At 32.2% G+C, this 16,689-nt stretch overlaps 1 protein-coding gene across 1 annotated transcript; it reads right to left on the reverse strand.

Moving 5' to 3' along the window:
• Positions 1-3,209: 3,209 nt before the first annotated feature.
• On the reverse strand, positions 3,210-5,921 carry LOC146921749 (C2H2-like zinc finger protein). The gene has a single exon (XM_085715043.1). The coding sequence runs from the start codon at positions 5,094-5,096 to the stop codon at positions 3,558-3,560; it is 1,539 nt and encodes a 512-aa protein (XP_085571169.1). The 5' UTR covers positions 5,097-5,921; the 3' UTR covers positions 3,210-3,557.
• Between the last annotated feature and the right edge of the window lie 10,768 nt (positions 5,922-16,689).

Genomic DNA, 16,689 nt, shown 5'->3' on the forward strand with positions numbered 1-16,689 from the left:
CTTGTCCCCAATCCTCATATATTTATTAGTTGCCCTATCCAAATTCAAAGAGGATGAGAAATTGAATCTCATCTCTGCCCCCAAGAATCTCCGGCCCATCTCCGTACTCGTAGTGAATCACTTTTATTAATACAAAAATAAGCTTTTTCTAGTCTCGTTGTCAATGTTGTAAGCATTATCTAGCAATATTGGCCCACTTTAACATTTCCTTGACTGAATGATTTAGTTACTTTTTTAAACATCAATGACAATTTTTATAACATGATAATTATCAAACATTCAGGGACTGATTTGGGTATGGATTCAAGGTGGGTACCTATATCCCCGTTACCCATCTCATACCCGTGTTTTGAGATCGGAAAGAACTGAAACCAACATCCAAACTCAATTAAAGCGAAGAAAACCCTTTAAAACAAGATGGATTTGGACGGATATCACGGGATACGAGTTTTGCTATCATGCGTAGAGGAGAGGTGCAAAGTTGATCATCACCAACGGCGCTACATGGCATGGAGATAGTCGCATGCTGAAGCAATTGTCCTGCAGGAAGAAGAAAAAAAAAACGATTATTGAAAGATAATTTTGAGACAATTTTATTGGACCCATAATGAGTTTCTTAAGGGTTTTTTCTATTTGAAACGAAAAAAATAATACTAGTAGTAAGTTACTTCAAATTGGTTATAAAAAAAAATAAAAAATAGTTACTTCAAACACTACAAGAAATTATGTCAACTGTATATAAATGCAAACATTAATGGGTAATACTAAATTACTAAGGTTTATCGAATACTACTAAATGGTGGATATGGTATTGTGGAGCCTACTTAGTCACTTGTGATGGGTTATACCATTGGTTTTGCTTTGGAGTGGCAATTTGACAAAGAATTTTCCTATAATAATAAGTCGGCAGATTGAAAAAAATGTGTATTAGAGTACAATTAATTATATTTACTTGAAGTTCCAAGTCCATGACTTTTATGGCTTTAACATTTCCAATTACATCGACATATATATGACAATGGATGTGAGTAGAAACATATTAGAAATTCATACGAAAGTTTTGTCAACTTTATATTCTTTTTCATAATTTAATTGGATATCCAAGTTTATGGAAAAGGAGAAAACAAATTCCAACATCAATCCACCAATGAAATTTTAACATTGACAATATAAATTCTTCATGGCCTAATAGTAATAGTCATCAATTTATTTGCACAAATTAAGGCACTCCTTGTGTTATTCTTTCCCCTTGCAATAATTCCACATCTCATATGAGCATAAAATCATGTTGATATTAGGGTTTGATTCTTCTTGAGTACTTGTGCATTCTACCTGAACGAGCCCACATGGGACCAAGAGTAATATTTATAGGCAACAAAATATGTGGGATTTGGCATGAAGAAAGAAAAATTCGTACAAATTGTCATGCTACTATTAAGATCTATATATGTTGAAAAGTATATGTGGAGCAATTATAAGCATTGCTACCTTAATTGGTAGGCTACCTTACAACCACCTCAACCCACAAATTATATTTTCAATAATATAAATAATAATATTAAAGAAGCTTGTTACCTCAAACTTCTACAGACTAATAATCACTTCTTCGTCAAATCTTCAACCACAAGAATAATCCTCTAACAACCACTTGATCTTTTTCGAAGCCAAAGGCAAGGTTGTCTTAATCAACTGTTTAAGCAAATGGTTTTGTCTATGTTTAAGCAAATGGTTTTTTTCTATGGGAATTGACTCGTAAACTCCTACATTTTATCTTATATTAAAATAATATATACATGATACATGTATTTATATAATACAAGAAATGTATAAAAATCTCATGACAATTAAAGAAAAAAATTGACATGAACAAAATCAATTAAAAAATGAGCTAAATGTTAAAAATGTGATGAAAAAAAAATTGTTGAATGTTTCCTATGAATTTATCCGTTTACCAAATATGTAGTCAAGTTAACTCGAAGTTGATACCATGACTCATAGAATCCTATGACTTCATGACTTAACTTAAGATTTTAACAACCTTTATCTAAGGAATAGGACTAATGTGAACTTGCATTCTAGCTCACTTTTCATGGGATATAACGGGTTGACCATAGTAATTAATTATTTTACAAACACCAGAGTTATTAAGGGTATTGTTTGTTAACAAGCGTCTTAAGGGTATTGTTTAAGGAATTTTTAAAAGAAAAGTTTGTCTTTAAATAAAATCAAATATATGTAAAAAAATCATAATTACACAATTTTTAAAGTAAAAATTATTAATTTTAAATGCTTAAACAAAGCGCTAAAAGCACATGTTAGCATACTAAAAAAAATTATAGCAACAAAAGAAAAAAATTAGATAAATCTTTAACAATATCGTGACCTTTATTTCAACCTTTGGAACACTTCCATCTTCCACCTCCAAGGTCAATTTTTTTAACCATTTTAATAGCATTCTATGAGCTACACGTAACTGAAAAGTAAAATTTGATCACATTTGGGGAGAGAGAGAAAGAAGCTAGTATCCTTGTTTTATTATCACACCAACCAAAAGACAAGTTACAAATTGCAAAGAGGAACTTAGAATTGGACCCCACTGGTTCAATTTGAAATGCTACTATGTAACAAAAATTCTAGGCTACACAACTTCTAACACGTACACATTATTTAACTAAATAAAATTTGTGTTTCACCAAATTTATATGAGACTCAGACTACACATTATTTAGTGGAATTGGTATGAATTAAACTATAATGTAAACACATGATTATCATAAATAAATAAATAAATAATTTGTTAAAAAAATAATAAATAAATAAGTAAGTTAACCATACTCACTAAGGTATTGAATTGTGATTATTGAGGTTTTGCTCTCAGATCCTTGATATTTAAAAGAAACAAAAGAGTTGAAAATTTTCATCAATACTTAGTATGAACCAATACATAGCATGAACTAAGTGCATTAGTTCATATGTTCAATGTGACGGTAGGTACTATGGTGGCACCAATAACTTTTTTTGTCAAAGTTACAAACTTTAATTTTGTAAAATCACGATGGTTCATCACGATTTTATCAAACTCACTATGATACAAAACAAGTACTAAGTGACATATGAACTTGACATATCACTTTCATTGATACATTACAGTTGAATTTTGATCCATAATATTAATCACCCAAAAAATGAAGAATTGGAACACCCCAACATTAAAAGACAAAATTTCATTAGAGCAAGTGATGGGTGAACCCAACATATGCACTTATGCACCATAGGAATATAAATCGAAATGTATGGTTTTACTTGAAAAAGGGAAATAGAACTTAATTGAAAAACTAGTAAATTTGTCATCATGCTTCAAGAACATGAAAAGAAACAAATTACTCCTACCAAATAATGAATCTAAAAAAGCCTTAAGAAACCATAAAAAAAAGTACCAACCAATTTACCCACTTGTCTGTACACTGTCATTGCTTTCAGCATATATGGGATAAAGACAAAACCTTTTTCATACCTCAACAAAAAACATGCTTCAAAATGATCCAAAACCAAAACCTTTATTCATCATCAGGAGCAGGTAGATTAAGATCAAATAAAGATGGATTAGCAGCAGCAGCAGCAGCAACAGCAGGAGGTGCAGGAGCAGCAGCATGAGCAGCACCAGCTGGTCTAATCACAAGAGTGTTGTCATCATTTCCTCCAATAAAATGGGACCTTTTGTGACCCCCTAAAGCTTGTCCTGACTTGAAAATCTTGTTACAAATTGGACACTCATGTTCTTTGCTTTTCTTTGACTTCATTTTCTTCTTTCCTTTGCAACTTGACTTCTTATTAGTTTTTCCATTCATGTTCCTATTGTTTTGTGCCTTTGGAGCAGGATAAGAATCACTTTCTGAGCTATTTTCATCACTCTCATAAGCTGAATCTTCAGAATAACTCTCTCTATCTATCTTCAAACTTTCATACACTTCATCATTTGTGTAAACATTTTTTGTTTTCTTGATAGAATTTTCAACTATATTTTGCCTCTTCCTTGAATCATCCAAAGCAAGTTTTTTGAATTCAGCACAGTTTCTGTTTCTTCCTCTGCTTATTATCTTGCTTGATTCAAAACCATGATTCTCAAAACTAGAAAAGTATCCAACTTTTGAAGACTTAGCATCATTCCTGAAAAAACCATCACTTGAATCATCTGATTCTACTTTTTTAGGACCATATGTGAAGTATCCAGAATCAGAATTATCAGAAACATAACCAATTTCGACCGATTTCATCTTCCCGTCTTTGTTCAACTTCTTCTCACCAAGCTCAAAACCATTGTTTTTAGCACCAACAATGTTCTTACCACGATTCATAACAGCAAACTTGGTATCAACAGAAGGCGATTTTTCTTCAACAACAACTGAATTGTTATCAGAAGACTCTGTCACCAAAGGAAAACGACCCTTATAAGTAGAATCTCTAGACAGCAGCATCAAACACCTAGCAACATCTTCCTGCTCCTGCTCAACCTCCGATACCGAAGAAGAACAATTCCCCCAATGAAGCGAAGACGAAGACTTATTATCCCCGCCGCTAAGATTCTTGAACTTCATTCTCCTTGATCTCCTTGAATCAGTCTGAACCGAAGCCTCGGTATCAGACTGACTATCCATAACCAATTTCTGCTTTTCACGGACACCAGACACACTTTCAATCCGATTGGCTCCCTTATCTTTCTCAGAGTGACAAGCCATGTGACCACACAGTGCTTTCAATGATGGAAAACCTTTTCCACATTCTTTACAGAATTTCTCCATCTGAACAGTAGCAGCAGCATTGGAGTGCACAAACCTAGTTGTTTTCTTGGGATTCTCTCTAAGACCATAAATAAGGTTACCATCATCACCATTACCACTAGACCCTAAATCCAATCTCTTTCTCTTTCTTCCCTCATCAAACTTAAACATAGCATTAACACTAGCATTAGCATTCATTCTTTTCTCTTCATTAGATTGAAGTGAATTTTCACTCATATTATGAGTCCTAATGTGACCACCAAGAGATTTTCCACAAGGAAACCTTTTCAAACAAAACTTACAAACTCTCTCCTCCATTATAATAATAAATCTAAAGATTCTAAAACCAATAACAAAACAAAACAAAAAACAAGATCAGTGATCAAACTATGACACTTACCTCAAAATTTCTTCAAAAGACTAAGCAAATTCCATGATCGAGTTGAGAAAAATAGATCACAAAAAGTTCTTGCTTTATAAAGAAGTGATGTGATTATGATGATGATCAGAAGAGAATCAAAAAGGGTTAAGATGTGACAGTTCTTGTGAAGTACAAAAGATTAGACCCACGAAAAAAGGAACAAAAAAAAAGAAGAAAGAACCCTTCAAAATTTTCAGTTTCCAAAGCAACCGAATTTAATGGGTTAGCAATGGAAAAAAATAAAAATTTTGAAGAAAAGGGTTGATGCTAATGGTGGTATTGGATAGGCTATGATCTCTCTCTTGTTGGTGTGGTGTTGTAGTTAGAGGAGAATTCCATGCATGAAAATAAGGGTTTTTTGTTACAAATATTTAATAAAATAAAATAAAGAGAAAAAGGGTAAAAAGGGAAAAGGAATAATTTGGACGACTAGGATTAAATATTTGTCTTGAGGATCCCTATGATTAAGGGTAGTACCAAATTTGGCAAACCAAAAACTGAAACATCCAAACTAAGCCTTAAATTGTCTTTGTTTTTCTAAGCTTACACAAGTGAAAGGTCAGAATCTACAACCGTTATTGTTTTTGAGGTTTGGCTCTTTCTCATTCACTTGCAACCTCCCTTATTATGGTTGAAAACGATATATGATTTAATTCTATTTATTGGTTTTTATTTATTGTTACCTTCTTCTCATTTTATAATACACTTTTTTTTTCATTCATAACATAACTTATTCCTTACCTCAAAAAAAAAAAAAACTTAACTTATTTCTTATGGTCATCTTGATGATATTTGCAAATCTCGACCGTCTAATAAGAAAATTAGGAAGGTAATTAAAATTTTTGAAGGAGAAGGAAGGTAATTAAATGTTGGTTACAAAAAATGGAAGGTAATTAAATTTTGATTTGTATATTAAAATTGATTGATTTGATGAAGTGGATTCGAATTTCGACCATTGATATAGGTCGCAAATTTCGATTGTTGAAGGAGATTAGACTCAAATTTTGTTTTTTTTTTTTTTGTTTAAATAATATGATTGAGTTAATATAGGAACTAATTGATCTTCATTTAAGAATCAATATTATATGATTGTGTGATACTCTAGTATATAAAATTTCAAATATTTTCTTTTTTACGTGTTATTTTTTCGGAAGTGGTAAGTAGAGATTTGTATACCCCGTATATGTTGGTAACTATTATAATATTTTGGAAGAGACATGGAAATTATGTTATAAACATTGATTTATTGTGCAAATCATATCTTAATGGATTGATTATAGCCAACCTCATGTAGTCTATTTGATGACTTTACTCAATTGAGAATATATACTTTTTTTTTAGGGGGAGAATATATTTATGTGTGTAATCCTGAAATGTGCATACGAAATTAGTTTATTTATAATTACCGAAGAATTCTACATTGGCAATAATAATAACAAAATTATGGAAATCTTAACGGTGAAGTTTGGGCTGGTCTTTATCTTAATGATAAATGGTAAACATTGAAAATTATAATAGAATCCAAATCTGGAAATAATTTCCCTGTTTTCTCGCCCACGGTATTTTAATTTTTAATCAATTATTACTAATTAGCATGTTCATTGTCACTAATTAATGTATCGAAGAGATTTTGTTTTGGTGAATTAATTTATTGAAGAGATTGTTCTTAACGCAAAGAGCAAAGAATTTTTTTAGGAAAAAAAAAAGAGCAAAGCCATTTGGTTATTTTTTTTAGAAAAAGATACTTATATCATTTCATTATTAATCATATACTTATATCATTTCATTATTAATCATATCAGAGATAAATGTTGGAGTTTCATCAAAATACTAAAGCTTAGTAAAAAAAAATACGGAAACTAGGTAAGGATGTAGTTGTCTTAGCAAATTTATAGGTAAGCTCACTCACTTGCCTTCAAATAAACTCACATGAGAGTTTGTTAAATGAAAACTACAAAAAAAAAAAATACGGAAACTAGGTAAGGATGTAGTTGTCTTAGCAAATTTATAGGTAAGCTCACTCGCTTGCCTTCAAATAAACTCACATGAGAGTTTGTTAAATGAAAACTACAAAACTGGATATTACTATCCATAATGAGATTGGATTCGGTGATATCTCCCCCTCCTCTATTTTTTTTTGTAGTGGTCAGGGTTTGAACCATCGACCTTACATATTTTATTCATTGTCCCAACCAGCTGAGCTAAGCTCACGAGGACACCCCCTCCTCTATTAAAATAACTAGTATGATGCCCGTGCTAAGCACGGGGAATTAACGTACTTATAAATTTTTACTCAAGGAATCAACGTACTTATTAAACTTTAATAAAATATTATTTTAAATTCAAAATTAATTTATACAACGTTAGTGAATATTTAAGTTATTTGATATATAGATCAGCATAAATTTAAAGTAACTTGTAATATTGTGTAGTTTTTGTAAAAAATATTATATAGTTGTATTAAGATATTTGTTTTTACAAATATAAAATATATATGTAGTTTACAACTACATTTTATTTTAAATTAGTATCTTTATCCAAACTAATCAATTGTTCCGGGGGTTGAGTAGTTCAAACGGTTTGAGTTAAGGAATAAGGAGTTCGAGTTATTAGGGTCAAATTCAAACAAATGAATAAATATTAATCTAACAAATAATTACTACCACTTGTCCTTAAAAAAAAAAAAAGGCAATTGCTTCAGCTCTCCAACATAACAATATTTGAACCAAGAATATATTACATTGACATTTAAAAAAAAAAACTTATATTTACTATTCTCAAATTCACCTTTTGGAAATGGTTTTTGGATAAGATCTATGATAGTCCATGTTCTTATTATGATTGGCATATGGAACTTAGGCATGGCAATAAAACTTGTACACGCGGATACCCGACTGAACTCATATCGATATGACGGTTTTCCCATTTGACTGAGTTTGGATTTTTCCCTATTTCAAAATATGGGTACGGAGCGGGTAATAGAGATATAGATACCCACCTCGAACCCGTACCGAATGTAGAAATATATTGATATGTAACAGTCTCTAAATATTATCCCTACTATGAGATATTTTTGAAATTTTAATCATTGTAATCATTACCCTTGTTTGAATTGACTCATTATCTTATGGAGACGTCTGTTTGATATCAAATATGGGGTCGGGTGTATTTCTACCTCAAATGGATTAGATTAATAAAAAATGGTGGATATTAATTTCTCGTAGTAGGTTTAGGTTTGGGGAAAACTTTAGGTTTGGGGCGGGGTCGGGTTTGAGGATGAAATTTCTCCAAGACTTTTTCACACTTCAATAGGTATATTTTCAAGCTCAACTGACTTCGAGTATGGTAATATATATCTCACTAGTATGGATACCCGTGCCAGGCACGGGCTAGAATTTCTTCACATTTGAGGGAGATAATATTGTGATGTATCAAATGTAAGTTATAGTCTAACATTGAGTAGAAGATTGAAGGTTGAACAACATATAAGTGAAAAAATTCATACACTTAGAGCCTTAAAATATTGGGTGAAAATGTGGTATCGTTCTTATTTGTGTGGTTCCTCTCTATTCGATTCAACTTTGTGTGGAAAGCGGGAGTGATTCAAGGTGGTAGATCACAGATGCAAAGAGTCTCATACTTGGGGAAGAGGTGTTAATGTGTAAAGTGTGAGTTAAATTTTTGCATGAACGCAGGAGTAAATTTAAAAGAACATTTAAATGATATACCCATATACTTAGCTAATTCCTTAAAGTTCTATATTGGATGTAATAGTAGATCTCAAAGAAGGTAACAGTAAAAAGACTCATATACTTGATGCTATAAGATTTTTTTTGTAAGGATGTTCTATCAATCTCACTCGTGTGGTTTCTAGTCTACTGTGGGAATCATACGCAGTGTGGATTCCCCGGTAGTTCCAAAATTATGATGAATTTTTTTTTTTTTTAGTTTTTGGATCCCCGGTAGTCCCCCAACAACTCAATATATTCCGTATACTCTCGTAGACAAAGCACAAACTCCTTATTTTTTCGCTTTATCATTTCTCTTATGTTAAAATCATTTTCATGCTATATTTTTATTCAACCTCTATTATTTTAAATTCCTTGAATTTTGGTATTTGGTGGGATGTAACAATGGAAAAATGCAGATGTGTTATGTTGAGTTTACAAAATACATGCTTATTGAACATTTTAAAATGATATTGAGTTTTTTTTAATTAAGTTTAATTTGTTGGTAAAATAATTACTCAAGATTCCTCAATTCCTTCAACAAATCTATAAAATTAACGACAACTCGTATTATTCACTATTCTCTTATGGATAACTCGTATTATTCACAACTCGTATTATTCATTGCATATTTTTTTCGCTTATCATTTCTCTCATATCGAATGTCCTTTCTTGTATTCATTTTCTTTCTTCTAATTTTCTTTATCTCTTCTTGTGAAAGAAAGGAACATAAACATACATCCACGAAATCATCATCAACCCAAATTTTTGAACATGTTGTGTCTCTATTTTACTTTTCATGACTATGTCACATAATTAAGAACACATGTAATCACACAGTTGGTTAAACTATGGTAACATTTTCAAGTGTGAGTTAACATTCTACATATTGGATGAAAGAGTAGATTTTGATCAAGATAGAAATGAGATGACCCATTTACCTAGTGCCTTAAGTTTTTTGTGATGACGTAGTGTCAATCTAACTTGTTTGGTTGCTATTGACATAACATGATTATCCAACCTAATGCAGACTCTATTGGAAGGCCTAACATTATGATAAACTAATTTTTTAGGTTTTGAATGTCATTTGTTTGATTTTTTTTATCTTAAATTTTAGTTATTAGATGTCATTCGCTTTAATGCTATATTTTTTATTCAACCTTAATTTTTTTTTTCAAATTCATTTACTTTTGGCATTTGATGGGATTTTACATTAGACAAATGCAGATGTATTATGCTAAGTTGATAAAATACATGCTTATTGAAAAATTTAAAATGATGTGACGTTTTTTGGTTTAGTCTAATTCTTCTTCTGGAAAATATTAAGGGTTAATTAAGTAAATGGTCCCTATAAATATTCAGAATTTTGTTTTTAGTCCCTACAAAATAAAATCACACTTTTTAGTCTCTGTGACATTTTCCTTTAGCATTTTAGGGACCGAAAATGGTGACGTAAAATTTTTACAGAGACTAAAAATGTTGATGGAAAATTTTACAGGGACTAATATTGCTGACGAAGAGACTAAAAAATGCGATTTTATTTTATAGGGACTAAAAATGAAATTCTGAATATTTATAGGGACCATTTACAGGGACTACAAATGAAATTCTGAATATTTATAGGGACCATTTACTTAATTAACCCAAATATTAAATTTAAGTTTTCCATGTTGCTCTCTTTCATACCATTTATTTCATTCAACTTGTATTATTTCAAATTCTTTTATTTTTTTTGTCTTTGGTAGGATTTAACCTTGGAAAAGCAATTTTATGTTATGCTAAGTTGACAACATACATGTTTATTATAGGTTTTCAAATGATGTGGTGTGTTTTTAATTGAGTCTAATGTTTTGGTAAATTAATTATCGAGAAATTCTCAACCCTTTCAAGAAACTCATAAAATTACCAACAACTTTTGAAAAAATGTGTTTGATCGTGTAATTCCAAAAATCAATAACAATTAAACCAACAAATTGTTTTCAGTAAAAAACCAAGATGAGAGATGGTTTGTGTATAATGAATATGCTATTTATAATGATTACTTTGAATTAAAAATGCATTTTCTAGTTCATCACGATTTTCCGACTCTAAGGGTTTAATCTAGTGGTAAAAAGACAAACTTTTGATTTAGAGGTTCCAACTCATGACAAAAAACACATTACATATCTTTTTCTCTTATCATTTCTCTCATATTCAATGTCCTTTTTCGTATTCATTTTGCTTCTAATGAAATCACCACTAACCCACATTTTTGAACATGTTTGTGTCTCTATTTTACTTTTTATGGCTACGTCACATAATTACGAATGCATAAAATCACACACTTAATTAAAATACGTTAATGTATGAAGTGTGAGTTAACGTTCTACATATTGGAAGAAAGAGTAGAATTTGATCAACATATAAATGAGATGACCCATATGTGTAGGGCTTTAAGGTTCCGCGTTAGGATGTAGTGTCAAATTAACTTGCGTGATTGCTATTGGCCTAACATGATTACCCAACCCGATGTAGGCTCCATTGGAAATCCCGGCATTATGATAAACTCTCACGATTTAGTCTAGTTAATTGTGATTTTCAAACTCTCAGGGTTTAGTCTAGTAGTAAAAAGACAAACTTTAGATTTAGAGGTTCTGAATTTTGAACACTGCTAGTATCATTGAAGATAGATGAAATCATATTTCATACCTTTCACAAAATCAACATTTGTCGACATATTTTTTTATTAAAAATAAATTCATTGTGATTTTTTATTTTATTTTATTAACTTCGTTAAATATTATACCGCAAAAATCGTTAGTGCAATGATCATTAAAGAGTTATCCCATGTACATTTTTATTTAAAAAATTAGACATAAATGCATTAAAAAAATTGTTATTAAAAGACATTTACATGCATTATGCTGCTAAAATGACACAACGTACTTTAAAAAATTTTGCAATACAGACTTTGTAGAAAATCAGTAAAATTGGAATTTATAAAAATTATCGGTTAGCTCAATTAATTTTGGGTAACATTCGATTCTTCTTCAAAACTTTGTTATTATTATTTCTATAACATATGATTTTTCCATTTTATTGAATATTCTTTCCTAAAAAATGTTTTCAATTAATCTTTTTTCTTTTAGAACATGTTAAAATTTAGGCTTTCATTTTGAATCAAAAAGTTGAGATTTTTCATTTTTAATTTTTTTTTTTAAATTTACAATTTAAAAAAAATGATAAAATGTTTAGATGAGTTAGGGTTCGGAAGCTCATCAGGGTCAGAACAAATCTCATGGCTCAAAGAGCATTAAGAGAGGTACTTGTAAATCATTCACTAAAGAAGTCCTTGCGCAGGCACCATAAGTTAAATCAATTACCTTGCAATTAAGTCAATTCTTTACCAATTGAGTCTACCTTCCTTTGTAATGCTACCATTAGTAATTTAGTATTAACTTATAATAAAAAAATCAAAGACATGTTACCATATTTAAAAAAAAAAACATGATAGCAAATATTAATGCTAATAACATCATTCAATTCTCCTTTTAAATGTTGTTGTTATTACTATTTCTATAATTATATGATTTTTCCATATTGTTAATTTTTTTCTTTGGCTTAAATGTCACTTTGGCCCTGTAACTAATTTTAAAGTTCAATTTAGTCCCTTTAAAATTGGTCAATTTAGCCCATAAACTTATTTTAAAATCTCAGTTTGGTTCCTTAATTTTAATATAAGTCAAATTGATCTCTTAACTTGTGTAAGTTAGTGCAGCTTGATCCTTTATTGTATAAGAAAACCGAACTTTGTTAGTAGCATGAAGAAAAAAAAAAGAAGCAAATTTGTATGTAGTACAAACTTATGCAATATCATTTTTAAAAAAAGGAATAGGTGTAAAAATATGATGACATATTCAATTTCATTATTTTTAGAAAAGTAATAAAGACCGTTTAGTGGAAATTATATTGTTGTATATTATATGATTATTTTTAGGAAAAATGATAATGAGCATTTTGTTGGAACAAAATGTGTTTAACAATGAACCTTAAAGAGTTTTGATGATAACAAGGTATTAAAAATTGTAAATTGGACTAGCTAATATTTGTTCAAGTGTACAGGACCATAATTATAAAGTCACATCATCATTGGTTCCGAATGAGCAAATAAAGAGCAAAAGAAAATGAAGCTTAGATGATTCTGAAGGCAAAGCGCTCCTGAAGTCAAGCTGCTCCTGAAGAAATAGCGCCCCTGAAGTAAAGCTGCTCCTGAAGAATAGTGCTTCTGAAGACAAGAGGTCCAGAAGCCACATCATCAGAAGCTGCATCATCAGAAGCTGCCTCATCAGAAGCTATTTCACCAGAAGCTGAATCTCAACTGGATTTGCAAAAGATTCAAGAATTGAAGAATTATCAATGCAAAAGCTGTCCATTGGATTCGAAAACACAAACAAAGGATTAGTGGAATTTTGCAACGGTCATTTCAAAGGTGTTTGAAGGCTTGTGCTTGCATTTTGGACGAAAGCGTTGACATTGTACTTTGTACGAATTGTACAACCACGTTCTCCACTACTCTGTTTTGTGTCCACGCTTCAAGACAAGAAAACAGCTCCAGAATACGGTCTCGCCTGCATATATGTTCCTTTGGATAAGGAATGGATTTCAAATTGGTTCTTCATAGGACAACAACCAAATCAGGCAAAAGATCATTGGTGAAAGATCAAGCTTCACTAACGACTCTTTGGTGTGCTGGCAATTTCATAACGTCTCTTTCACACCTCTATATAAAGGAGTGAAGACCTAGAGAATTGGTAATGCAAGAACGCTAAACGAAAGACTCACAAGATTTTCACAAGTACCAAACCTCTGCTGAAATTGTTCTGCATTCACTTAGAATTTCTGTGTCTCAAAGTCATATCTTAGAAATTCTTAAGTTCATTGAGTCTGTATCTGATTTGTATTGTGAGCACCTCTGATTGTATATCAAGTGTTCAACCTTAAAAAATTTTCTGTGTAATTTTGTTTAGTTAGGAAGTCTCTTGCAGTTGTGCTTGAGCAGGAAGTCTCTTGATTGTGTTCTTGAGCAAAGGAAGTCTCTAGCTTGTGTGCTTGAGCAAAGGAAGTCTCTTGCTTGTGTGCTTGAGCATTTGTAATCAGATATTACTCATAGTGAAATCTCCTTGGAAGTGCAAGGGGGACTGGACTACTTCCGGATTGTGGAAGGAACCACTATAATTGCTTTGTGTCGTTCTTCTTCTCTCTCTCTGTTTTATTCCGCTGCATTTAGATTCTGATTATCACTTCAGAAGCTGTCTCACCTAGCTTCTGATCAGTGTGTTCAGTTTTTAGGAGAAACGAAGAATTTTTCAAAACACAATTCAACCCCCCTTCTTGTGTTTTTCTCACCTTCAATTGGTATCTAGAGCCTTGGTCTGTTGTGTATCACTTAACCGTGCAACAGTCAAAGATCTGAGAAAAACATGTCTACTCCTCCTCCTACTGGTCCTAGTGATACTAGCTATAAACATGTCTCACATGATTATAGTGATAGTAAGAAAACCAGTGTTGGAAAAGTTCCAAAAATCAATGGAGATGCTGAAGAGTTCTCTTGGTGGAAGACCAACTTTTACAGTTACATCATGAGCCTGGATGAAGAATTATGGGATATTCTGGAAGATGGTGTTGGTGATTTAGTCCTTGATGAAGAAGGAGCTGCTGTGGATAGAAAGAAACATACTCCAGAACTGAGGAAACTTTACAAGAAGCATCATATTATCAGAGGAGCCCTTGTCACTGCCATACCCAAAGCAGAGTATATGAAGATGAGTGACAAATCCACTGCTAAAGCTATGTTTGCTTCTCTCTGTTCAAATTATGAAGGGAGCAAGAAGGTCAAAGAAGCAAAGGCTCTCCTGCTTGTACATCAGTATGAGTTATTCAAGATGAAGGATGATGAAACTATTGAGGAGATGTACTCAAGGTTTCAAACCTTAGTTTCTGGGCTACAGATTCTAAAGAAGAGCTATGTTGCTTCTGATCATGTAAGCAAGATACTCAGAAGCTTACCTGCCAGATGGAGACCAAAAGTGACTGCCATTGAGGAAGCTAAAGATTTAAACACTTTAAGTGTCGAAGATCTTGTTAGTTCTCTCAAAGTTCATGAGTTAAGTCTTAATGAACATGAGTCTACTAAGAAGAGTAAATCAATAGCTCTTCCATCCAAAGGCAAGTCATCAAAAGCTCTCAAAGTAGTTGAATCTGAAGAGGAAGAACAGTCAAGTTCAGATTCTGAACCAGATGCTGCTGAAATGGCCATGCTCTCAAACAGACTTCAATATCTGGCCAAGAAGAACAGAAAGTTTCTCTCCAAAAGGGGTAACTCCAGAAGCTCAAAGAAAGAAGATCAGAAGGGATGCTTCAACTGTAAGAAGCCTGGACACTTCATTGCTGAATGCCCTGATCTTCAAAGAGAAAAGTCAAAGGACAAGTCAAAGAGGTCTACATTTAAACCAAGCAAACTCAAGAAGCAGATTAAGCAGAGTTTAATGGCAACCTGGGATGATTTGGGTAGTGAATCTGGATCTGATAAAGAGGAAGCTGATGAAGATGCAAAGGTAGCTGTTGGGTTGGTAGCAACAGCAACTTCAGAAGCTGGATCAGATTCAGACTCAGAAGATGAAAACGAGGTATGTCTAAGAGCAGTGCCAAAGCAAAGATCATGGTACCTAGACAGCGGTTGCTCAAGACACATGACAGGAGACAAGTCCATGTTCCTCAGCCTAACAATGAAAGAGGGAGGAAGTGTGAAATTTGGGGGCAACCAGTCAGGCAAGATCATAGGTACAGGAACTATTGGTAATTCCTCTACCTCAATTAATAATGTATGGTTGGTAGATGGTCTTGAACATAACCTTTTGAGCATTAGTCAATTTTGTGATAATGGATATGATGTGCTTTTTGAAAAACCCAACTGTATAGTAATCAACAAGAAAGACAAATCCATTGTGTTCAAGGGAAAGAGAGTTGACAATGTCTATAAAATCAATTTTTCTGAACTGGCTGATCAGAAGGTGGTTTGCCTACTATCAGTGAATAATAAGAAATGGATGTGGCACAGAAGGTTGGGACATGCTAACTGGAGGTTAATCTCTAAGCTTAGTAAGTTACAACTTGTGAAAGGGCTACCAGACATTGACTATCATTCAGATGCACTCTGTGGTGCATGTCAGAGAGGGAAAATTGTGAAATCATCTTTTAAAACCAAAGACATTGTTTCAACCTCAAGACCTTTAGAATTACTCCATATTGATTTATTTGGACCAGTGAGTACTGCATCCCTATATGGAAGTAGATATGGATTAGTCATTGTTGATGATTACAGCAGATGGACTTGGGTGAAATTCATAAAGAGTAAAGATGTTGCGTGTGATGTATTCAGTAGCTTCTGCACTCAAATTCAATCTGAAAAAGAATCAAAAATTTTGAAAGTCAGAAGTGATCATGGTGGAGAATTTGAAAATGAGCCATTTGAAGCTTTTTGTGAAAAACATGGAATTTTCCATGAGTTCTCTTCTCCTAGAACACCACAACAAAATGGGGTTGTAGAGAGAAAGAATAGAACTTTACAAGAAATGGCCAGAACCATGATTCATGAAAACAATTTACCAAAACATTTTTGGGCAGAAGCAGTGAATACAGCATGCTATGTTCAGAACAGGATCTATATTAGACCTATTTTGGAGAAAACAGCATATGAACTCTTTAAAGGAAGAAAACCCAATAT

The sequence above is a fragment of the Medicago sativa genome, chromosome 5 (genome assembly GCF_051527215.1).
Source record: "Medicago sativa cultivar Bolivia chromosome 5, Bolivia_mono, whole genome shotgun sequence".
NCBI lineage: Eukaryota > Viridiplantae > Streptophyta > Magnoliopsida > Fabales > Fabaceae > Medicago > Medicago sativa.

Coding starts and splice junctions, on each gene's coding strand:
- LOC146921749 (XM_085715043.1), bottom strand. CDS start 5,096: ATGGAGGAGAGAGTTTGTAAGTTTTGTTTGAAAAGGTTTCCTTGTGGA.